This window comes from Gymnoscopelus braueri (assembly GCF_963280865.1).
Source record: "Gymnoscopelus braueri genome assembly, chromosome: 2".
NCBI classification, from domain to species: Eukaryota; Metazoa; Chordata; class Actinopteri; order Myctophiformes; family Myctophidae; genus Gymnoscopelus; species Gymnoscopelus braueri.
The window spans coordinates 49,777,571-49,803,735 of NC_137604.1; the positions used below are offsets into that span (position 1 = coordinate 49,777,571).

The window sequence follows — 26,165 nt, forward strand, 5'->3', positions numbered from 1 at the left end:
ATGTGAAGTAACTAAGTACATTTACTCAAGTACTGTACTTTACTTTTGTTTTACTTTACTGGAGTAGGCTATTTCTAATTTGTCATGCTTTTACTTCTACTCCACTACATCTCAGAGGCAAATATCAAACTTTTACTCCACTACTATTATTTGAAAACTTTAGTTAATAGTTACTTTGTAGATTTTGATTATTATTACAAAACATACATTAATCACTTCAGCCCTATATACATTTGGCCATTTGAAAATAGCCAATCTACAAGTTCACAATGCGTCGTGCATTGTGAGCTTGTAGATTGATTCTTATACATTTTATACATTTGAAAGGTATGTGAAATGGGACATTCTGCATAATGAGTACTTTGTACTTTTGGTACTTTAAGTATATTTTGATACCAATACTTTTGTACTTTTACTCAAGTAAAATTTTAATTACAGACTTTTACCTGTAACAGAGTATTTCTACATTACAGTATTATTGATCATTTTACTTAAGTAAGAAATGTGAGTACTTTTTCCACCACTGGGGGAGAGCATATAGCTGAGAGGGCAGCAAGGAGGGAGGTTGTGGAGAGGAGGGGGAGGGCATGGGGGTGACTGGGTACAAGGGAAGAGTGGGGCAGTTGATAGAGAATAGGTAAATGATGGATGGAAGGGAGACGGTAAATAGAGTGATTACTTAATCATCCCTGAATGTTTTGTCTTATAGCTCTGCTCTTAATCCTGGACTGCCTCCTTGATCTTTTTTCTTTTTTTGCTGTTCCCTCCCTCCAGCATAATGAAGAGATAACAAAAAAAGAAAGATAACAAAGGGAATGTCTATTCACATAACTGCACAATCACAATGCTGGAGATGTTTCAATAAAACAAGGCTGTAAATAATGCATTAATTAATTTATGACAGATGAATACACTTGAAAGGCCGATGCTTTGAATTGCTAAAGCAGCAAACCTGTCCAAGTCATACATGGGATATAATCCTCTATATTTGCATGGAGCTGGCTAGCATTGTGATACATCCATCCAAGAAGTAAACCTAACCTAAGAAGTAAAAAGAGGAATATTTATAAAGAGTGGTCAGTAGAGAGAAATGGACAAATATTCTATTCCAAATCCAAGCAAAGTTTTCATTCACTCACCATCCATTCATTCATTAATAAGAATTTAATTAAAGATCAGGGAGTAGGGCAAGGTCACCAAGAATTGTGATTGATATTCTCAAAAACGGCTATTGACGTGACCACAATGGCTATTGACGTGACCACTTAACACTAAATTGCTTTCTGACCATGTGTCAAGGCAAAACCTCCTCCTGTCAGCAAGGCTGAGCATGTGCACCGCTCAACTTCAGGGTTTATTCATCTGGATTGAAGTGCTAAATGTCATGCTCATGTGGTAAAGATGGGCTGAAATACAAACAGATGCATTCCGTGTAGTGGTATGTGGCTCCATCTTGTGGAGATTTAAAGAAAGTACAGTATAGACAAGAAAGGCCACCAATTCTGAGCTTCCATTTTGGTGAATAAGAAGAGACTTTCAGCAATTGAATGGATACTTTTATATTTAGCAGCAATAAATATTTCTGAAATCCATATAACCCATTTCAGGTGAATGGCCTTAAAAAGGTGAGTCTTTTCAGTTCTTTGAATTGACACTAGGGGGAGAAACTGTCCCAGACAAATCTTCTGCAAGACCCCTCTCTGCTTTCCAGCAGTAAGCTCTGCAGGCCTGCACAGCAATCTTAAGTAACTTGCAGAGCTCTGTGAGTTTTAACTGTGTCAACACAAACCCTATATGTCAATGCCATATTTAGTGACTATGATTTTAAACATTATTTGAGGTAGTGTTTTGTGTACTGTATGAAGTGTCCATTCTGCAAAGGCACAAAGATAGACATATATACGCACATGTCATGTATACACACAAATACGTGCAGGGAAGGTGATATTTGTCACTGCATGTACAGTACTCCTACAGGCTGGGGCGACACCTGTCAGCAGGGAGTGTTGGGCGGGAGGAGTAGGAGGACGGAGGTGCTACGCTCTCCCGGTGGGGGCTCCTCACTGGCAGGTGAGCCAGTAGGGTACAACAGCAGTGACAACACACAGAAATGTGTGTGGGGAGCATAATGACTAAATTGTGGAGAAAAGGGTCTAAAAAGCTAAAAAAATCAATCACACACACACACACACACACACACACACACACACACACACACACACACACACACACACACACACACACACACACACACACACACACACACACACACACACACACACACACACACACACACACACACACACACACACACACCTCCCATTCTCTTTCCACTGTAGGAACAGAAATAATTTCAAATGTTCCATTCACTCTTTTCTCCATCCCTCTCAGGACCCACAAACCAATATAATTGGATAATTGCATTGAAATTATGTTATGCAACATATATTTCCTTACATCTAAGTATGTATTTCTGAAGTATATGACCTTAGAATTTAGTAATTAAGTATGTGTGACCTTAAAAGCACAAGTGGTTCAGTTTGAAATACCTGGGGTCTATGTTTTTGTGTGAAATACCTCAGACTGCCAGAGCCCCATTGGGACAGAACAGACCTCACTCCTCCCTTTGAAAAAACAAATTATTTCCATGAAACACCTGTCATCCACCTCTCTCTGGTTCTCACTCTATGCCTCGCCTTCCCCTTCTCTCCACACTTGGACAACACATGCATCTTAATCTTTACTGTAGTTTGGACATTGTTGCAATTACCTCTCTTCGTCAGAAGGAAACAAACTGTTTTGACTCCTGGCTGACATGATTCATCCATTTTTCAAATACAAACTTGCCACACCTTAAATTAACATCAACCATTATAAATGCTGCAGCAGTGATTTTCCATTTAGAAATATGCTGTACTGCGAGGCAAAATGCCATGTGTTGAAGGACATTCTCGACTGAACATCACCAAAAACATCTACGTTTTACTGGTAGAACTCTAAACATTAAATTAAAGACATTCCTTAACACATTCCATGCCAGAGTTTAATATCATAATGTACTCACCAGTGCCAGCGATTTATTGTTGTTTTTTTGTTTTTTTCACGTCGCCACAGACCTCGCTAAATACCTTAAGATTGCGCGTTCAACTGTTTGTAGAGACACAGGGTAGCTGTGTGAGTGGCCCAGAGAAGACCGTTTCAATCGGCGATCGTCCATTTTGCAGTAGTCGCAGTTTCTATTAAACAGCGCTCAGCGCGGAGAAAAACAACAACCGAGATAATGGCGGATTAGGGGAAACTTTAGAGCGGTGCCGGGTGGGAACGAAAATCTTCGATTGACATTTCCGTTTCCGGTGTGCTACAATGAAATGTGTCACTGCGAGGGAGGCCTACAATGAAATGTGTCACTGCGAGGGAGGCCTACAATGAAATGTGTCACTGCGAAAAGAAAAAAAGAAAGAAGACCACTTCGCGTAGAACTACGCGACTGGCACGCTGTGCAATTATTTAGGTTTGCGTAGAACTACGTGATTGGCACGCAATGTGTTTAGAGAGAAATGTTTCTTTTTGTCAGACTGACTGTTGTACTTCACCATCAAAGTTTTCTAAAACTTCTCCAAAACTTGGTCCCAGTGCTACTGTTTCCCCCTCGTTCAGGAACAATGAATAGATAAAAACAGTAGCAGACACGCAGGCAGACACACACACACACACGCACACACGCACACACGCACACACATTTCAAATAAAATAGATAGGCCTTAACTTTATCTCCTGATCACACCATCATTATGTCACCATCGTTAATGATGGCAGTTTCCTATGTTGATTTCATTTTTAAAGGACAGTGGGTGTTGCAGTCATAATTCCCCATATTTAACCACTTGAACGTCCGCCAAAAATTGCAGATTTAAAAGCTCACAATGTGTTACGCTGCAGCGCATTGTGAGCGTGTAGATCAGCTATTTTCGGAGAAGAGATTTGGTATAGAGGGGGGGGGGGGTGGACCAAGTACAAAGCTGACCCCGGTCAATTAAGTAGTTTACAGGGTTAAGATACTCACCTCTGCAGCCATACAGTACTTACCCTTGCTTATAGGGTTGAATCCCACCAGAGCTATCCTCCTGTGACTCGCCTACAATGCCTCGGTTTCAGCTTTCCTGTCGTCTACCCCTGTTAAACAAAAAATGCAAAGGAGAAAGTGACTCACATTTAGCTGGTGGTTTAGTGCTACAAATGGCTTGAAGTGGAAGGATGGCAGATATAAACAAAACAGAGATGACACACTGTACTGTAAGAGACAGGCTAGAGGGTTAAAAGGAGCCAACCATCAATCAGCCATGAGGTCAGACATGGTGTGGAAGTGGGTACCTGAATCATCTCGCCTCCTCTTGGGATAGTCTGCCTGCCTGCCTGCCTTCATTTAGGTCAAAACACTGTTTCACAGACAACTGCATCCTGCCAAGTGACAATTTGGAAAGAGTTAGCCGGGAGCATAACCAGCTCAGTGGGTATCGCTGCATGGCTTATGACTCAGAGCCAAAGGACAGGAAATATACCTTGTCAAAGGTGTTACACCTGTCTGGGAAAAGGCCTCGCTGGAGACACATGAGCAAGCATGAGCGGTTTGAGATGTTTTGTGTTGTTTGTTTGACATGCTCAACTGTCTCCAACAACATGTTGGCAGGATTTGAACACCATAAATGCAATCTATTGTCAGAGGAGCCAAGAAGGGGAATAGGAAAGCATATGTCTGGTTACCACTCTGTAACACACATTCTGAAAGATCTCTGAATTGTCTGAGTTGCTGATTATACTAGAAACCAAAATGTTCCTCTTCATTCAAGCTGAATGGGTCAACAATTTGCAATTTGTTAAATTTCTGCTTTCATATTTATCTGTTTGCAGATGTATTTGTCTGTTTGTTTGTCACAGTGATAACTTTGATCGTTTTTATCAGATTTGGATCAAACTGGGCAGATGCGGCCTGGGCGGCTGGCATAGTGCTCCAGGCACCTAGGCTCAATGTAGCCTGACAGCGAGTCGCGGGTTCGAGTCCCGAGCCCGACGGCCTTTGCTGCATGTCACTCCCCATCTCTCTCCCCATTTCCTGTCAGCCTACTGTCCTATCAATAAAGGCATAAAAGCCCAAACATAAATCTTAAAGAAAAACTGGACAGATGCGTAGAGTAGTGCACTACTGAGATATACAGTAGATTTTTACAGAATTGTTTTTTACCTTTCCTTTTTTTATATCGGTCAAAGTTCAAGGTCACAGCTTAAGTTCAAAGTATAGCTTATGCTTACAAAGGGGAGGATGTGTAGCAACTTCCATGGATGACCCTGTAATAATGACCCAGTTCAGCCGGTAACTTACTAATACCATTTTATAGGCTATTGTTTTAACACACCAGTGACACCACAGGCCAGGTTCTCAAAATCAATTTAGCATTAACCACTGAAACCCTAGCCCTGAAACATGACTGTCATACCATGACAGTCATGGTGCCGAGTCCCCCTGGTTTATAGCGGTGTCCGTTTTTTTTACATTGCCAACTCTCACATGTACATAAACGTTCAGATTTCAAATATAAAGTGCTTACCCCCGAGCCACGGATGTTACAAGGCGATCCGAACCGCGATAAGTACCCGTATCTCCCGTATTGTGCCTTTTTTTTCTTTTTTTTTTATGTATCAGAGTGCAATACACCTCCCAACCATTAGTGTCGCATGGTTGAAAGTATCTGAGAAAATTTGGAGAAAATGGCCGGCGATCGGATTAAAATGCTTTTTATTGAACAATACGGGAGATACGGGTACTTATCGCGGTCCGGGTCGCCTTGTAACATCCGTGGCTCGGGGGTAAGCACTTTATATTTGAAATCTGAACGTTTATGTACATGTGAGAGTTGGCAATGTAAAAAAAATCGAACACCGCTATAAACCAGGGGGACTCGGCACCATGACGCTTGTATACAAGCGTCATGTGAACCATCATGGCTACTGAAACCCCAGCATCGGTATTGTGGGGGAAGCTTTTGCTGAAAATAGCAGATCGGTTGTTGATCGGCTATTTTCAGCAGAAACAGAAAGACACTAGTACTGAGCCCTGAGGGACTGAGGGTCCATTGGATTGCACAAACAACTACCTTAGCGTGAAGATGTTTTATGAGGCAGAGGCATGAGCTCAGCTCTGGGCTCTCCCGAGGCTGGCAGAGGGAGTGTAGCGCCCAGGATTACGTAGACAATTGGCACTGGGTGAAAAAAAATAGGGTTGCAAAATCGTGGGATAAAAAAAAGGAAAAAAATAAATGTTTTATGAAACCAATCCAGATGTAAACCTGACTCTCCCCTCGTGAGAAACAACACATCATCCTGCCAACTGAAGAAGAACCAGTCCTATACATGGGAGACGTCGTTGAACTTTGTAAATGTCTCATCTATATATATATACAACTACACCTCTGACAAATCTGACATTCAGACCTTTCCATATCACATTTCATACATTCTTTCATCAAAGGAAGTCTCTGTGTTAGGGTAGGTGGGCTGGAAAACCTGGTGGTTGAAGAGGAAGCAGTCAGGGGGGAAGGAACAGTCAGTAGGTTTTTTTGTAGAATAGTCTAAGCCATGCCCTTGTAACAATAAGCTTGTTTTTACCCTGACCTTTAACCATTCTTTCCACATCCTCGTATCCTCATCATCCCCATGTCAGCACCATGTGGTTAGAAATAATGATCAGAAACGGCTAGCCCATGAAAAATGGAGATGGAACATTCAACAGAGTAAAACAATCAAAGCCCATGTTAAAAGAATGTAAATGAAGGCTATATAATGGACATGTGTCATCAAAAAGTAAAGTTTTTGATGTATCTCAGGCCACTTCCAATGGGCTACCTTAAAGGGATAGTTCACCCAAAAAAAAATACATTTTTTCTATCAATATTAGTCACCCCATGGAGACTTGAATTCATGGGGGGAAAAAAAATTATGTCGCATTCCTAAGCCAATAATTTGATGACCAGAGGACCGGTAGGCAGCGGTTCCGGTAGGAGACACAAAGGAGACTCTTTGTGTCTCCTCCCGAACTGCTGCCAGTCATCAAATTATTGGCTTAGGAATGCGACAAAAATAAAAGAATATCCATCCATGGGGTGATTAATCAATAGAAAAAAGTCATTTTGGGGGTGAACTATCCCTTTAAGTTAATTGTTGGCTTAATGCAGTTCTCAAAGTGGGTCCAGGGTAGCCTGACATTGGCCAGACTCATAACGAGTGAATCCACGTTATCAGTATGGCAATGCCAGGCTAGGTCCAGGGACCCTCTGGGTTCTTTGAAAGGGTTCCCCTACACTGTAAGGGCCCTTTTGGAACCCCATCAAAGAAGACCTGTAAGGCTTACAGGTCTGTAACTCTGAAAGCGCACAAATGGAACCAAATGGACAGGTCATTTGGTGTAAAGTAACAAAGTACATTTACTCAAGTACCGTACTTAAGTAAAATGTTTAGGTATTTTTACTTAATTGGAGTATCTCCAGTTTTCAGTACTTATACTTATACTCCACTACATCTCAGAGGCAAATATTGTACGTATACTCCACTACAGTGATTTGAAAACTTTAGTTACTAGTTACTTAGATTTTGATTATTATTACAAAACATACATTAACCACTTAAATCTGCCTTTCCTACTTCCTGTGTCCCTTTTTATTCAGCCCGCTTCCACAGGTAATAATGTTAGGCTGGGCAACACACATTACATTTCTACATTGAGGTATCGATACTTTTACTTAAGTAAGAAATGTTAGTACCTTTTCCACCACTGCTCGTCTGCAAAACAGACTGAATCTCCCCCCTCGCCCCTTCTTTTCCTTCCTGAGGTGGAGGTCTTATTAATGTTACCGTGCAGTCTGGCTCACTCAGCGACCAGCTGAGTATATTTACTTGGTGTTAGAGGAGCGGCGGCCACAAAGGCTGGAATGTGTGTAAGTGTGACTTGAAAGCACCAGGTTACATTGGAGTTTTTAACCCATAAAATAAATAGAGTGTGTCCCGACAAATCTTTATGAATGGCCGTATTCATGCCCAGGCGCCACACCCCCCTAATCAACTCCTATGACTTCGCTCCTGTTCTTAACTCCACCCATTAAGAATGTTGTCTCTGGATTGGTGGAAGAAGTACACACATTTTGTACTTGAGTAAAAGAAAAGTACCAATACCACAATGTAGAAATACTCTGTTACAAATAAAAGTCAGGGATTCAAAATATACAATAAGTATTCACATTAGAATATACTAAGTAGCCTACTCATTTTGCACAATGTCCAATTTCACAAGTTTCCAAATGCTTTGAAAATAGCAGATCTACAAGCTCACAATCACAAAGCCACACGTTGTGAGCTTGTAGATTGGCTATTTTCAAATAGCCTAAGTATGCATGGGGCTGAAGTGGTTAATGCACGTTTTGTAATAATAATCAAAATCATTGTTAGTAACTAAAGTTTTCAAATAATTGTAGTGGAGTAAAAGTATTATATTTGCCTCTGAGATGTAGTGGAGTAGAAATACAAGTACTGAAAATTGGATATACTCCAGTAAAGTAAAAAATACCTCAAAATTGTACTGAAGTACAGTACTTGAGTAAATGTACTTAGTTACACCACTGGTCTCTGGATCGCTGCCCGCATGTTAATTGGGTAGACATATGGCGAGGGGCGGAGCCTGTCTCGCTAGTAGGGTCTATAAATTAGGAAACAGTTGCAGCGCACTAAACCCTGGAATAAGGGGAAGGAGTCAAACTTTAATACACCTGGACAATTTCTTGATTTACTTCAAGGAAAACTTACCTAGTGACGCTGCTGACATTCTCTCTTCAAGTTGTCTTTGGACTAAAACTCAGTGTAGTCTCAGACTGTAGTTTTTTTTAAATTAATTTTTAGTTTGTTTGTTTGTTTATTGTCATAATCATGGCGTTTATGCTGTATCTTGCTCTCTCGACAATGACAGTCATCAACCAGGTAAGATATTTAGATATTTGCTATAACTATATTATTACATAATCACATTATTACAGAGAAAGTGCTATTTATTATAATCACATTATTACATAATCACATTATTACAGAGAGAGTGCTATTTATAATCACATTTGTACATAATCACATTATTACAGAGAAAGTGCTATTTATAATCACATTTGTACATAATCACATTATTACAGAGAAAGTGCTATTTAGGGAGTGCTATTTAGTCTAAAGTGTCTGACTCTCTCATGTCAGATTGTAGGTTAAAGACTTAGTTACTGTCTATTAAACTAGGATTTATTCCAACACTAGACAGGTTAATGCTTGTTGACCATGATTGCTTTGATTCCTGGAAGAACTTGGCAGTGTTACAGTGCAGTGCTGCATGACTCAAATCATAAGTCAAGAGGCCATAAGTCATTGGGTATAAAACCCTAAGCTGTCTAGACACCAAGGTCCAGAACTGACTTGTCTTTGGCTACTGTTATCCACACACACCACAAATAATTGCCACACTATATTCAGTGATAAGAGCCAGTTTCATTGTCGGTTCAAAAACAGTCACCATCCTATTTATTGTACCAACCGAGATTGTGTTGATTTAGTGTTGATTTCTACAACCTGAACACTAATTGAAATTTTAAACTAATAAACTTTTGCTTAACTACTACTGGACTACACCCCCCACACACACACACACACACACACACACACACACACACACACACACACACACACACACACACACACACACACACACACACACACACACACACACACACACACACACACACACACACACACACACTTTACTGACTGAGATTTTGGTTTTCTTGGTGCAATGACCTTCATTAACCTTATATTTGACAGCTGAAATTTTCTCTGTAGCAACTTCAACAATATTTCAGCAAACCAATTGAAATGCAAAGTGAAATTCTAAAGAATCAATCAAAGAAGCAATAGTAACTTCAGTTAGAGTTATTATTCTATTCATGTTTTCACAGTTATTCTTCTTTCTCAATTTGCGTTGATCCGTCTCGTATGACTGCCCTTTCCGTTAGGAGGCTGAAGAAACTCTCCCCCTTTTTTTCTCGTTATTCCTCCAGGTGACTGCCAGCTGCCCAGCGGTGTGTGAGTGCCCTGCACAGCCCTTGGCATGTCCGCCTGGAGTGAGCGCCATGCCAGACAGCTGCGGGTGCTGCAAGGTGTGCGCCGCACAGCTTAACCAAGACTGCAGTCCCATGATGCCTTGTGACCACCACAAGGGCCTGGAGTGTAACTATGGCAATGATGTGACCACGGCCTGGGGCATCTGTCGAGGTGAGGAGCGAGGAAATGTAATGTGTGCGGGCAGAGAGGGCTGTGGGTGGGTGGCCACATTCCTCTAGTAGTTAAAACAATGTGAATCCCTATAAGTAAACACTAATAAACTTCCCTTAGTACTATTTACGTTTAAGTAAATAGCACCTGGTGGTGACGAAATGACTTTATAGCTCTGCCATGTTAATCATTATAACACTACATTCTCTCTCTGTCGTTTGGGTTAGGTGATTTCTCTCCACTCCTTTTACCACCCTGTCCTTGGGGCTGGGGGTTTCCCCCGCGCTATATTTCTGTACATTGAAGTGTGCTTACAACTACAGGGCAGAAACACATTGTGAAGATGTAGTCTAAATTTGAATTGAATGTGATGGTTGAAGCATGCTGTATAGTCATGTGACACTGCAGGCACACAGCCTTTTGAGGCCATGTAGATAGGTAACTCTGAACAAAAAGTAATTTCCATATATTTGTTTCTTTATCAGGGATTTGTATTTTATTTGTTTATGCCATGCCTTAAGAGAAACATGGAGGGAGGCGATATGGCCTGCATAGTGGTGTACTGCATGGTGTTACACGTGTCCCTGTCACCCAAGGTTCAACCATGTGTTGAAAGTCACCAGAGCACCCCAACATTTGACACACTGTACAACTGCCCAGCTGGATGGCGGTAGGGGTATTTTAATGTGTAGTGAATGTCTGATGAAGGGGAATTAGAGTTAAAAATACACTTTCCCTCTATGCCATGTGAAGACAGCTCCATGAATAGCAGTTTATTTTCAAAGCTTTGGTGACAAGGAGTCTGTCTCTACTTCCTGTGATATTTCCCTGACCCGTAACGCTCCACATCCTAGCTTTCTACCGTGTGAGTTTCTGTGTGCTCGTGCGGTATCACGTTATTCTGTGTTTGTTTGTCACGAGGCAGGGAAAACATTGCGCAAGATGACTGGTCTCCACCGTTGAAACAAGATAATGCGACAAATTCCCTTCAGACATACCCAGGATTGTCAGAGGAGGTTCTGTCAAAAGATCCCTTTCAGATTTCAAAGCACAGCCTTGTCCTTAGAATCTGACAGAAATGCTAAAAATCATGTGGACATCTTTGAGATACCAAACATTGCATGGATGATTCCCATGAATCCCAAAATATCCCTATTGCTAATCAAATTATTCGGTGGCATGACCGTGCAAAAGAAACCTTATTGATACGGTTTCGTTGGAAATGTGAAACACCATAGGTGTTTAACCACTTGAGCCTGATTTATACTTCATAGTAGGATGGTGTCCCATGGCAAACATAGCCAATCTACAAGCTACAAGGCATTACATATTTGGTCGTATTATTTTGTATTTGTTAAATTTCTGAAAATGTTTCAAACTTCATGGTTATAATCCCATGCTTTATTACAAGATGTGCCTTCACCGTGTCTTCACAGCAAAATTGGAGGGCCGGACTTGTGAGTACAATGGCAGAATGTACCAGAATGGCGAGAGCTTCCAGGCTGGCTGCAAGCATCAGTGCACCTGCATCGATGGTGCTGTGGGCTGTGCCCCTCTCTGTGACAACCGTCTGCCCCCGGCATCTCTCTCCTGTCCTTACCCACGGCTGATCAAGGTTCCAGGGCAGTGTTGCTTCAATGTTGACTGTCATAAGGACATCTGGCGCCTGACACCTAAACATAAGGTTTGATTTTATCAACTATTTACTTAATGGCCCGGATACAATCTCCATCTATTTTACATGATATTTTACATGATATTTATATATATCTGTATCATAACAAACATAGTTCCAAAGGTTCTGTGTAAGTTATTGAGACCTACAGAGTACCATGATTGAAGGCAAGGCACGTTTATTTGTATATTCAAAGTGCTTTACATAAGGCAAGACATAAAAGTTATTAAAAATCATAATAGAATAAATCAAATAGAGAGAAAAAAAATGTCAGGGTTTAATTATGGTTGTATTTTTTCTCATGGTATGAGATTCATCAGCAGTATCACATTGCATATGAGCATTTTATACCTGGACAAACGTGGGTCTTAAATCCATGAACAAAAGGGACAGTCCGATTTATAGTATTTGTTCAGGGGCTTATGTGCATTAACTAATGGTGTGGTTTAATGATATGGGTAGTATTATTAATAACCATGTAAAGGGATTGATGTATTCTGACAATTTGTTGTATAATCACTCAGATCATATTGTAATACTCCCTAAATGTGAAAACAACATTATGTTTGTATGAAAGGCACATTTTAATGAGCCAGTTCAGAAAAGAAAATTCTGCCTTTACAACAAAGCCTTCTTAGAAGAAAAGAAAACACTTTTTCATTGGAGCAAAGGATTTTGATTCAAGTGAATGCACAACACGTAATCATAACCGCAGGATTCATAAATCACTGATAGAATTTCTGTTGTATCTTATTATTGTCCCTACAACAGGTGCCTCTAATACGGCAACACGAGTCCAGACCTCACCTTCCTGTGCCATACCAGCCTGGTAATGAGCTGGCACTGGGCAATGAGTTGGCCCAACACAACCCTGAGGGCTGGGAAAATAAAAGAGGCTATAAACAGTGGCCTGGTAAGATAGAGAGTGTGTATATTATTCATTGTCTCTGTTCGGTTTATTCTGTGATAGTGGCCATTTTTTTCAGAGGGGTAATTTTGAGCGGGTGCATCAGTTTTACTGACACATACTTCCCCTTAAAATCTTACATTAAGCAAGAGGTGCCTCGTGTTATCAGGGGGAATGCTGTCCCCTAAATGCCCTGGCCCGCCTACAGCCCATCCCCATACATATGTCATAGCATGTCTCTGTTTTGTTTTCACCAGTGGTGTAAAGTAACTAAGTACATTTACTCAAGTACTGTACTTAAGGACAATTTCTAAGGTATTTTTTTACTTTACTGGAGTATTTCCAATTTTCTGTACTTTTACTTCTACTCCATTACATCTCTTTTACTCCACTACAATTATTTGAAAACTTTAGTTACTAGTTGCCTTGTAGATTTTGAATATTATTACAAAACAAAAACATACATTACCCACTTCAGTCCTATATACATTTCGGCCGTTTGAAAATAGCCGAAATGTGTTGCGACGCGACGCATTGTGAGCTTGTAGATCTGCTATTTTCAAAAGATTTTTTATATGTTTTATACATTTGAAAAATTTGACATGAGACCTTCTGCATAATGAGTAATTTCTACTTTTGAACTTTTACTCAAGTAAAATTTGAATTCCGGAATTTTACTTGTAACAGAGTATTTCTGCATTGCAGTATTGATACTTTTACATAAGTAAAACATTTGAGTACTTCCACCACTGGTTTACACCTTATCACTTTCTTTGTCTGTCTCTGTCTGTCTGTGTGTGTGTGTGTGTGTGTCTCTCTCTCTCTCTCTCTCTCTCTCTCTCTCTCTCTCTCTCTCTCTCTCTCTCTCTCTCTCTCTCTCTCCAGTATGGAACCATCTCCAGTGTGTGGCCCAGACCACTGCCTGGTCTCCATGCTCACGTAGGTGTGGGATGGGTGTGTCATCACGCATCACCAACAACAACCTCCAGTGTAAGCTGGAGAGAGAGACAAGAATATGTACCGTACGCCCATGTGAGGGCATGATGACCCTCCCAACAAAGGTGAGTGAAAGAGCTGAGGCAGAGACTGTCCCTGAGGGCGTACAAATGTATCGCCACTGTTGTGCAGAATCAGAATCACTTTATTTGTCACTTAACCCATGTACTTACATACATACAGAAAATGAAATACCGTTCCCCCTCAGTCTCTTGCAGTGCAACATAAAACATCAAGCCTATCTAAGAAACATAAAAGACCCAGACTAAAAACAGCATAAACAAACATTTAAAAATAAATATATATGTATGACATGCAATTCATCAAAACAATTACCAACACAGCACATATAGGTAAAGTGCCATGGTGCAATCCTTTAAAAAAGTTACCAGCACAGTCTTAGTAAAGTGCTGTTGTGCATTTCAAAAGTGCAATTACATCAGAAACCATGTATCTCCATATTTTATGTTTTTATATTTTTTTTTCATAAATGAATGCCCTACTTTATTCTTCATCATAATGACAGTGTTGTGCAAAAGCACAGAAAATAGCTGATCTACAAGCTTGCAACACGTCACGATGCAACACGCTGTGAGCTTGTACAGTAGATTGACTATTTTTGCTATTTAAATTATTTTCTTCTTCTTTTTTTATCTTCAAAAAGTTTCATCTATAATAACATGCCGAAAATGGTTGCAGGCTTAAATATATATTTTCGAAAATCTCGATGGGAAAAATGTATGGGCTTTCTATCTGTGGAACCACAAAATGGTCGCCACTGCTATGCCCTGGCCTATATACTTTGTCATAGGAGGAATAGTGAAAAGATGTATTTATGTATTAAAAATGTCACCTATAATAACATGCCCAAAATAGGGGGTTAAGCTGGTTAAACATTAATTCTTTACATTATATTTACACATGCACAGAGGTTCTATTAATTATTTTCCATCCCTAACTATGCAGGGACTTGGCCAAAATAAATTATTTTGTACTTGGTACACTTGGAGCATGAAGCAAATTGTGGACCGTTTTGAGGTTAAAAATAACACAGAACTTAGATTTTCCCTGCTTAGATAACAATAATCAGAGGCTTAAAAGACTGCTTGGTTATGTCCCTGAATAAATGTGGTCTTTGCACTAACATAATCTTCATTCCAAAGGATAGAGATAATCTAAGATACTTTGTGGAAGCCAGGTTCTACATCCAGTGGGAACTGCATGGCTTGGGCCTTTGGTGTTTCAGTGGCAGCCAGGCGCCTTTTTAAATATAGTCCCCCACCCCTGGCATTCCTGCCAAGCAACTGTCCATAGCTCAACCTTGTCTGTGTATCCAGAACGAGGGGAAGTGGTACATCTATATTAATCCTGTTGGACACAAGCTGTGGACGTTGAATTCGCTCTCTAACTGCTCTTATCTGCTGTTTTTAATGAGTTAAACCTGTTGGTACTAATAAATAATGAGTATATAGGAAGTGAGTATATATAGCCTACTATAATGCATAGGCCTATGTTTAATTGTCAGCTTTCACAAATGTCAAATGAATGCTTCTGAATCTCCGTTTAATGAGTTCAAGTCTACACTATTAATGTGAAATTACGGCTGTTATGAAAAGGTTCAATGCTCATTTGATGTTTTTTCACTGAAATCCATTAAATTCCTGTTTTACAGGATGTGATGTTTGTTTATGCTGTTTTTAGTTTGGGTCTTTTTATGTTTCTTAGATAGGCTTGATGTGACTGAGGGGGAACGGCATTTCATTTTCCGTGTGTACATGTAAGTACATGGGGAAAGTGACAAATGAAAGTGATTCTGATTTTCCTATCCATGTTGCGAAGTCATACACATCACATTTTGCATAGTGATGTTCATCTTTTCATCAGCTGACCAGAGGTCATTGACGTGTCGTCTTATTCTATCTTATCTTAGAAAGGGAAGAAGTGCACTCCAACCCTCAAAGCACCGGAACCCATACGACTGTCCTACGGAGAATGCCTGAGTGTCCGGCTCTACCGACCCAACTACTGTGGTGGGTGTGCAGATGGGCGGTGCTGCTCCCCACGCCGCACGCGCACTGTGCCGCTGAACTTCGTCTGCCCCGATGGCGAGCGCTTCCAGAGGTCCGCCATGTTCATCCAGTCCTGTAAATGCAGTGACGACTGTGGCCATCTCAATGAAGTAGCACTCCCACCGCAGCATTGGATGTATGGTGACACACACAAGTTCATTGACTAAATGTGTGGGGAATTTTGGCTGGTTGAACCAATTAATTTCTTTCTTGATGAAGGAAGATGTTTATGACAAAGAGCCTTTTTGCTCAACTGGGTGAAGGCCCTGACTACAGGGTGTTAACCTGACCTGTCATGACTACAGGCAGGAAGGGCCTGCGACTGTGACAGGTTTGTTCACTATAATATAGGCAAACTAAACTGTAATATGTGTGGTTGAAGTGGATTGAAATGTATACCAGTCCACTCCTGTACAAACAGACACGGGTCCTAAAATAGAGCCTTGAAGTACCCTCGACTTCTAGAACGCTGGACCAATTGCTGGGCCAGATGTTAAGGGATATTTTCAGGTCCTCAGCCTAACCTGTATGGAGGAACAAGACAACAGGAACACAGTACACAGTAAGACACAGTTTCAGTACGTGTCCTGTACTGAAACTTATGAATTTGTTTGGGCAGCAGCGCACATATTACTACATAATATGCAATTTCACCTACAGTACATCAGTAGCTCCGTAGGGATTGTCTGTTGTGAGATTAGTGATGACGTATCTCACATTGTGAGAGTAGTGACTAAGATTTGACAAGCCAGAACAGGCAGAAAGAAAAACAGAATCGCATTATGTGGAAGAGTCCCAAAAGGAGCATGAAGCAAAAAGCACAACAAATATTTTATTTATTACTTTTTATTCACAGAAACCAATTTCTTACTCAAGTACACAGTGTACCGATGTTGGGAGCTGTTTACAGTGTGCTGAAATGACAAGCCATCTAAAAGTAGATTTACGGATGGTAATGAATGATAGCCCTGCTCCTTTTAGCCTACGGACTGTTTAACTAAAAGGAACGCTATCTGGAAACGAGACAAGTGTCCAGCTGAGACTGGACTAGTACCAGGAACATTTCTTTCTTTTTCCAATTCCTTTCTTTGCATCAAATGCATTTCTTTATATGAGCCTTTTAAAGACCGGATGGATGATCGTGTCTGGATGAATAAACTATTTCAATCCAACAATTGTGTCCTTGACTTTTATGTTCCACTCCTCACACACGTTCATAGATAAGGCATTCAGGCTTTACATCTGTCCCAAGTTAGTGTGGGTAAAGCCATGTGAACCTGTGCTCAGGTTTCAGTTTAGTTTTATTTTAACTCTCCTTGAGCAGTTTCAAATTATCTCATTTGGCAATGCATGTCAGTACACAGTGACAGCAGGTAGACATGCTATAGTAGATCTTCATGCCACGGTGATACTGCCCCCTGCAGTAAGGATAATTTTGTACTTCATATAAGACCACTGCAATATTTACTGTGTGTTCATGTTATCTTTAAATCATAACCGCAGTAAATTATATATATATACACACCATTTAAGGTAGGGTAAGTGATATTTTTTTGATTAAAACGAAGTTTTTTGTTAATGGTTAAAGCACTGTATTCCGATAGTAATCATTGCTATAGTGTGTGTTCAGTAACAGGAGCCTCCATGTCTCTCCAGCTCTTTAAACAGGACATACATTTTCAGGTAGATGACAAATGTCAGCCAATCAGGAGAGAGTAGCCATTTATCAGCTTAATTTTTATGTTGTTCAGTTCAGATTTTATCTTCTCATTTATTTGTGTCATCACTTCCAATTTCACTTGTTTAATCTGTATCCTGAGTTCTCTATCCTGACTGGATAAAATTGGTATCCTGACCTGAAAATACATTTTCTGCTTAATAAAGAGCTGGAGAGACATGGAGACTCCTGTTACTGAACAAACACTCCATAACAATGAGTACAATCAAAATATATAGCTATTTAACACTTATTTTAACCAAAGAAAATCACTTAGCCTACCTTTAAAGGTTTATTGATTAAGTAAATCAACACAGTAAAATAATATGATATAAAAAGTTTTTATTTCATTAACCAAAAAAATACAACCACGTTATAACAAGGAAGATTATAACAACCCTCCAAAGACAGGATCAAATTAAAAAAAAAGTTGCATGATTATAAACGTCGAAAGGGAGACTGGGGTGGGGGACTTTAAAATTAACACACATTTTCTGTGTCAACAAATACACACTGAGAATGAGGGCCACACATGGATCTTCAATGGGGAAGACTTCAGATTCATCTGGACTGCTCAACTGAAAATGAGGAAAGGAGACAGGTTATTTTTAGCCCAGTAAAACATGTCTAATACTACTATAATTGGGATTACGCTCCCTTTAGAAGAATGTTTTTCAAACCCAACTATAATGGAAAAGTAATATTGAGCGGTGCCAACTGTAATGGAAAAGTAATATTGAGCTAGATAACAGCAAGACCTGGATATGCAACCACTCTTAAATGGCAGTATTATCTCTCCTGCAGGTATAGAAAACAAAACCTTGAGATTACAGTAAAATGGTTTCCCTCTGATCCCAGACTTGATATACTTGTTAACAGTGTAGTAATATGAACCCCCTCCATGTCAAAAAAGCAAAGCTTAGCAAGTTGGACAGGGTTGAAGTAGAGCCGTAAACAAAACATTGTCCTGCAATGGTTTGATTACTTATACGCTAAAGTTGTACAGTGAAAGAAAATGGAAATGTTGCTACTTCTGGTTTCTTGCTCATGGAGCACAGAAGCAACAGATAAAGACTTACACCATTAGGCCATATATCAGGCCCCCAGGTTCTAACAAAGTTCAATGTCGCTTTAAGCTTCAATCAAGGGGGACTTACTGTAGGTGGAGATGTCAATCTCCTCTGGTAGCTCTGCTACGTTGACCTCAAAGCGGTCCTGCACATCGTTCAGAGTCTTGGCATCTGTCTCGTCTGACACAAAAGTGATGGCCAGGCCTTTAGTTCCGAATCTGCCAGCACGGGCCACCTGATGGAGAAAGTAGATGGAGGTTAGGGCTCAGCTCAGAACACAAACAAACTGGAATAGGAGTAGGAATGCACCAAACTGTGAAAAATAACTAATACAAATTGAGGAGAAATGAAGTGACTGTGCAACAAAAAAAAGGAACAAAATAAAACCAACAATGTGAAATACAAACAATAAACACTATTAACACCTATAATTAATTGGACAAATTGGCTGTCAGTCTTTAAAGGCATCAAATCTACACAGACATAGCCTACATAAAGGAGGACATAGAACTGCTGTACTGACTCTGTGAAGGTATGTGTCTGAGTCTTCTGGCATGTCATAGTTGAAGACGATGTTGACCCGCTCGATGTCCATGCCTCTGCCAAATAGATTGGTGGCCACCAGGATACGTCGCTGGAAGTCCTTAAACTGCTGGTACCGGGATAACCTGGGTGTGATAAGTTACATAATCAATAAGAGCTAAAGCAAGCCAGTGCAAAACCCAATTCACACAATACTCCGACAGCAGTAATACAAAATACTTTTTTTTAAAGATGGTTTGCTTTTATTTAGCTATGAGTGTAGAGGGACAGGAAACAAATGGCAGAGAAAGAAGAGACTTTCGGGACATGACTGCTGTTAGAATTGAGCTCTGGTCCTCATGACTCACAAGGAGTTTGTGGTTAGTGCACCAACTAGCTGCATCACCAGGCACCCCACTGTAAATGTTTTGTAACTTATGTAACTTTTTTCAAATATATTTTTATTGCAGATTATGCTGCATACAAAAGTTTGAACCATCCAAGCAATATTATTTTCTTTTAACTTGTAATTGACACTTTTATAGCGGCATAAAGAAAAACCAAACAAATCTATAGTACGTTGATCCATAACAGATGCTTTTGACGATTTAAAAAAAAAACAAGTGTCTGGGTGGAGTGTCTGGTAGTAGAGCCTTCATAACTGATAACCCTCAAAGAAGCAGCTGTGCACTTCCCAGAACTAGTCAATAATTTTGTTTGTCAAATAAATATACTTCAGAAACAGCAACACGAGTATTTTCAAATATCGAGTTTCTGTTTGGAGAAGATGTGAAACCCAGTGTACAGCTGTCCATACCTCTCCTCTTGAGCCATGCCTCTGTGGATGGCAATGGCAGGGAAGTTCTGCTCCACCAGCAGCTGGGAAAGGGCCACACAGCGCTGCACTGACTTCACAAAGATCACCACCTAAATAGGACACGCAAACAGTAAAAGTAAATCAACCGAGACCGGCACACATACACTAAAGGACACAAATATCTCCTTCAAGGGAACGAGCAAAAAGAAGCTTGTTGTACACTTGTGGCTTTGTGAAAACCGTTTCCTTTGAACATCAGGCCAGGAGAAGCGTTTCACCTGGTCAAACCAAATCAGCCACAGAGAAACACCATGACCACTTTTTTTAACAGAAGTGGGCTGCAGTGAGGTAAATTGCAAACACTAAATGATAAACTACTGTAGCTGGGTATCCGTACACTGACCTACACAAACTAACATCAAGTAAAACATTTGCAGAAGATTACACCCATAGAAACCCCAAAATACTGTCTCATATTTGTTAGTCAACAGTTGCCAGTTGTGTAAGTGTACCTGGTTGAACTCGAGCACATCAAGTAGGTCAAAGAGTTTGCGGTTCTTCTCACTGTCCTTCAATTTGCAGTAGTACTGCTGCAGGCCGTGGAGGGTGAGCTTGGTCTCATCATCCACAAACACCTCCATGGGCTAAACATGGAGGGGAGCAGTGTATTCTCATTAGGGATGCAAATTTAAAAAGGAATCTTCTTAATCATCATGCAATCCAGCAAAACCACAGAACAGACAAAAATGAATAATAATAATAATAATAATGTCCTCCTAATCAAATCCATGGCTAGAAATAATGTCGCCCCAAACAGGTTCTAAATAGGTTAAAGGCGGCAGTACTTTAGGTCAACAGAGGCTATAACTCACATCTTGCATGAACTTGCGGCAGACCGGACGGATCTCCTTGCTTAGCGTGGCACTGAACATCATGCACTGCTTCTCGTGGGGTGTCAGCCGGAAGATGTCCTGCACATCACTCCTCATGTCTGTGATGGGGTGGCATCCAAAAGGTTGTGAGTCAAAGTAGAACCCCAATAGGTTCAAAGTAAACACAATGTCCCTTAAACTTTATTTATAATCTAGTAAAACGGTGTCACTTGCTGAAAATAACAGATCTTTAAGGTAAAACCAGGTCAACACTATCGTACTACAGAGCCTAAATTAGACATTGTTCTGCTGAGACTTCTTCGTTGTAAACTAACCTATATCCCCAACTACATCCCCTTAATAAACAATGAAGAGAATCGAGCTTTCATAGGCTCCACTCACCCAACTGTTCCAGCATTTTATCACACTCATCAAGAACAAAGTGTTTCACATTCTTCAGGTTGAGGGTCTTATTGCGAATGAGGGCCAGAATTCGGCCTGGTGTTCCTACAACGATGTGGGGGCAGTTCTTCTTCAGGACGTCTTCATCTTTCTTGATGGCCATGCCACCAAAGAATACAGCTGCCTTGACGTTGGACATGTACTTGGAGAAGCGCTCGTACTCTTTACTGATCTGGAATGCCAGCTCTCGTGTGTGACACATGACAAGTACGGATACCTGTTGTGAAGAGATGAGGAGATTAGCACCTTTATACATTAAATAAGGGCTATTTAAATACCTTTAATGTTAGTTTTAAAAAAAAATTAAAGGACAAATGTGACCAATAAAAAATATACACCCCATGTTTAAAATCTAAGATGCTATGGACAATACAGACAAAACCGTAAACAAGGTTGTCAAGCTTTGAAATGGAAATAAAATTGGTTGATGCAATTCTATAGAATTATTTTGCCAAACGGGGCATTCCAAAGACTTTAAGCGCCCAGAAGGAAAACACCCAATCACCTGTCCAGGTCTTTTGCGGGCTAAGATGTCCATGATTCGAGTTTATATGAGGAGAATAAAGGATCTGAGATGTAGCTAGGACTAGACCAATAAAATTAACAAGTATTTTTATAACATTAGTGTCATGGCCAACTCACCTGACCATCCACAGGTTCTATCTGCTGCAAGGTGGCCAATACAAACACTGCCGTCTTACCCATACCAGACTTAGCCTGGCACAGGATGTCCATTCCCAGGATGGCTTGGGGTATGCATTCATGTTGCACTGAAACACAAAAGTGGCACTGCTTATTTAGTGACAATTTCAAGAAATCGGATAGATTAAATTATTAGGCATGTAATGAATACATTAACAGAATGAGTCCTAGTATGTATGCATGTAGAACAAGGAGCTAAGACTAGTTCTCCAGTCCAAACTCTACAGCAGCGGTGTCAAACTGGCAGCCCGCGAAGGAGTCTAATCCAGGCCACAGGATTGTTTTGAGGAATAAAATAAATCCATTCTTTATCTGTACAACATTCATCCTCACTCTTTCCTGCAGCTCTAGCGTGCTGCACCAGTTGTTGTGTATGTACTTAAGAGAATAGACCCCAGTCTGTCTCCAACTATCCGAGACCCTTCTTTACAGTCAATGCGTGTCACTCACTGACAACATGGACAAAATATCACTGCTGCCAATACTCCCACTCTCGAAGGACTCTGCCTATTTTTAACCCCGTCTCCCGCTGTGCTCCCGATTTGTAATTTCTCCTATTAATCTCCCAATTTCATGTGAAATGCATGTGCCAACAACTCTGCCTGATGTTCATAACTGCGCTCGCTGAAGTGTGCTAATTTTTCTGCATAAAAGTTAAGTGCAAAGTAAAAGCCTCATTGTTAATTGAACTCCAAGAGTAGATGATTCTTGCAGAGATTGGAGTGTGCGGAAATACTTTTTATTCAGGTTAACTCTGAAAAGTGTACAAATGGAATCATAATTTCTACATTTTGAGTTAACACTGACAATTTTACACACACACACACACACACACACACACACACACACAAACACTAAGATGCAAAAGTCACTAGACTATAACGACAGCCTACGCATTACACAAAAGGCTACAGACTCAAAAGATGAATGTGTTGCTTCAAATCAGTTATTGTTACCACTGACCCTTTTTCTCACGAGAAAAAAATATGGACAGATTGGACACGCACATCACCAGTGTGTATGCGTGTGCAAGAGAGAATAATGCTTGGTTCCACAAAAAGTTTAACATTTTAGAGTTATAGTAGTAGCGACTGAGACACAACAACAATGTGACCAACAATGAGTTCTACGCCCCTGATCTACAATGATAGTTATTCACCTTCTGAGGGATGCTCAAAACCACAGTCAACGATTGCACGGAGAAGTTCAGGTTTGAGCAGGAAGTCTCTGAACCCAGAGCTGTGGATGGAGACGTAGGAGCCCTTCACCTCCTTCTTGCCTGCTGGGGCTGCGGCCTCAGCAACTCCCTGTGGCTCCTCGTCTTCTTCATAATCGAGCAGCTCGTTGTCGACATCGTTCTCAGCCATGCTGTCAGGGACGAGAAAGAACGTAATTAATATTTTGCCATATGGGAGAGTATGTGATTTTCAAACAAAGTGATATGGTCAGGTTGGGACTCAGAAAGAAATAACAGCTCTGTTATTTTAGTTTCCTGGACAGTCACAGGACCCCTTTCATTTGTTTTAGGCCCCAACTTTACAAGCATTAAAATACCAGGCACAAAATGAAACGGCAGCTACAGAGTAAAATCTAACATCAATTTAACTCTGTGTATTAAAAAAAAGGTTAATTGTGCACACTCTGGGTAGTTAAATTAATACCCAGGATTGTAGGCTACAGTTCAAGTTATTTGAGGTAATAAACCTTTTTAATAATAATAAAAAAGGTTTATTTTATATACTCTTGGGTAGTTAAATTAATAACAAGGAGAGTACAGTTTAAGTTATATGAGGTAATGACATTAGAGATGTGCATTTGAGGAAGGTCATGCAGTTACAGAGGTGTAGAGTAACACCTGAGGATCGCTCTCTCACACAAAATCATCTGGTTAACAAACAACTTGGCCTGGCAGGCCGAAGACGAGACTCATCCATCAACATGTCCAAATGTTCTTACGCTGATTAAAACACGTTAACGGCGAGATGTAATCAATTAAACAGTGATTAATAATACCATGGTACGCACGGCTACCGCCTGAACCCCCAGCAGAGCCTTTCTCTCTTCATTTCATAAACAATGGACTCCAGGCGTCCTTCTTCCCCTCATTCAAACTCACACCGCTGGCAGTGTTGCCATGTTTTGTGAGAGAAATAAGCAACCAGGTCTAGGAAAACAAGTCCAAAAGAAGCAACTAGGCCACTTGAGCACTTTAAACCAATTTGCATCGACTATTTTCAAAAACTCTTGCATAAAATGTGGAATATTTGGGAGGCTTTAAAAAAAAAAAAAATTTAAACAAATGCTCCCTGGACCCTGGCACAAAACATGAAAATATGTGAGAACCACTGGTTTAATAATAATAAAAAAATTAAATGGAAACAAGCCTAAATAATTAATTTTAGAAACAAGGCCAAAAAACCGCAACCACACATTTTTACACGCAACTTTAGAGAAAACAAGCCCAAAGTAGCTTGTAATAATCCGACACGGCAACACTGACCGCTATTTGGCAAGCTAGTTAGCAAGCTAGCACATAAAGAGCCAGCTTCATTCACTAGTCAAACAATTAATTACACATGAGAAATACTATCTCGTATCTTGTAATATACGGTCCGTTAGAGAGTCGGTCACTTACATAAACCAACCAGTAATTTACAAACACACACTCTAGATTACACTCAATAACCCATTTCTACACAACTGCGACGTGACCACGGCAAACTGAAGGTACATGCTAATGCTAACGGCTAGCCGCCGACATATTCTCTACCTCACGTTCATTCGTTGTTGTTGTTGGTTCTTAAAACGCAGTTTTTCTTCACCGTGTGGTGAAACCAAATATAAGGTACGTGTTTACAACGAGTAGCGGTAAAGAAAAGTACATAAAGTAATCGTTACCTTGAAGAGTTTTCTGTATATCTTGGTCGTTACGTTACACGCTGAATGATGTCGCTAGCTAACTCCTTGTTCTTCTGCCTTTGTAGTAGGATAGGCGCTACACTCACTGGCTCATTACCGCCTCTTACTGGTTTAAAGGTGTATTGCGGCTATGACCGCAATACACCTTTAAACCTTAAAGTGGTTCTTCTCAGCGGTGGAAAAAGTACTATATATTTTTTTACTTAAGTAAAAGTATCAATACTGCAATGTAGAAATACTCTGTTACAAGTAAAAGTCCAGAATTCAAAATGTACTTGAGTAAAAGTACCAAATTTTATGCAGAATGTCCCATTTCACAAGTTTTCTAATGTATAAAATGTGTATAAATATTTAGAAAATAGCAGATCTAAGCTCACAATGCCTCGTGATGTGATGCATTGTGAGCTTGTAGATCGGCTATTTTCAAAGTTCAAGTTTGTATATATCAAATAATTGTAATGGAGTGAAAAGTACAATATTTGCCTCTGAGATGTAGTAGAGAAGAAGTAAAAGTATATATTAAATTGGAAATACTCCTGTAAAGTAGATGTATTTGTATTCATAACATTAATATTGTTTTGAATATTATTGTATGGTAACAATACATTCTACATTCTCTATTGTGTAAACGTCTGACCTACGTTTAACAATTCTTATATTTGTATGTGTTTTTTTTCTTCCCTTCTTTACCCAGGGAAGGTGCTGAGCACCTCTGCTCTTTTATAGCAACACCTGGCACATGACACACTCACACATTAAAACCGGGGAACCAACCAGTGGTGTAAAGTAAGTAACAAGTAGGCAACATATGTAGGCTACTCAAGACCTCAAGTACTGCACTTAAGTAGTATTTCCAATTTTCAGTACTTTTATTTCTACTCCACTACATCTCTGAGGCAAATATTGTGCTTTTACTCCACTACAATTATTTGAAAACTTTAGTTACTTACTTTGTAGATTTTGATTATTATTTCAAAACATACATAAACTCACTTTTTCCAACACAGGAACCAACTCTCTCATGAAAAGCTGCAGTATCAACATATGACCATCTGATGGCAACAAAGTAAACAGAATCAAAACGTCAAGCTTT

At 40.1% G+C, this 26,165-nt stretch overlaps 2 protein-coding genes across 2 annotated transcripts; one reads left to right on the forward strand and one right to left on the reverse strand.

Annotated features, from left to right (window-relative positions):
• The first annotated feature begins 8,791 nt into the window (after positions 1-8,791).
• On the forward strand, positions 8,792-17,343 carry LOC308078387 (CCN family member 1). Its single transcript, XM_080419533.1, has 6 exons — positions 8,792-9,018; positions 10,131-10,344; positions 11,781-12,028; positions 12,791-12,932; positions 13,812-13,987; positions 15,853-17,343. Exons 1-6 carry the CDS (start codon positions 8,968-8,970, stop codon positions 16,156-16,158), a joined length of 1,137 nt encoding a protein of 378 aa, XP_080275659.1. The 5' UTR covers positions 8,792-8,967; the 3' UTR covers positions 16,159-17,343.
• A 692-nt stretch (positions 17,344-18,035) lies between these two features.
• ddx39ab (DEAD (Asp-Glu-Ala-Asp) box polypeptide 39Ab) lies at positions 18,036-25,167 on the reverse strand. The gene is made up of 10 exons (XM_080450616.1): positions 25,052-25,167; positions 23,313-23,521; positions 22,094-22,221; positions 21,392-21,668; positions 20,990-21,108; positions 20,630-20,761; positions 20,118-20,227; positions 19,302-19,446; positions 18,866-19,013; positions 18,036-18,286 (listed from the first exon to the last, which is right to left on the reverse strand). The coding sequence occupies exons 2-10, from the start codon at positions 23,518-23,520 to the stop codon at positions 18,270-18,272; spliced, it is 1,284 nt and encodes a 427-aa protein (XP_080306742.1). The 5' UTR covers position 23,521; positions 25,052-25,167; the 3' UTR covers positions 18,036-18,269.
• Between the last annotated feature and the right edge of the window lie 998 nt (positions 25,168-26,165).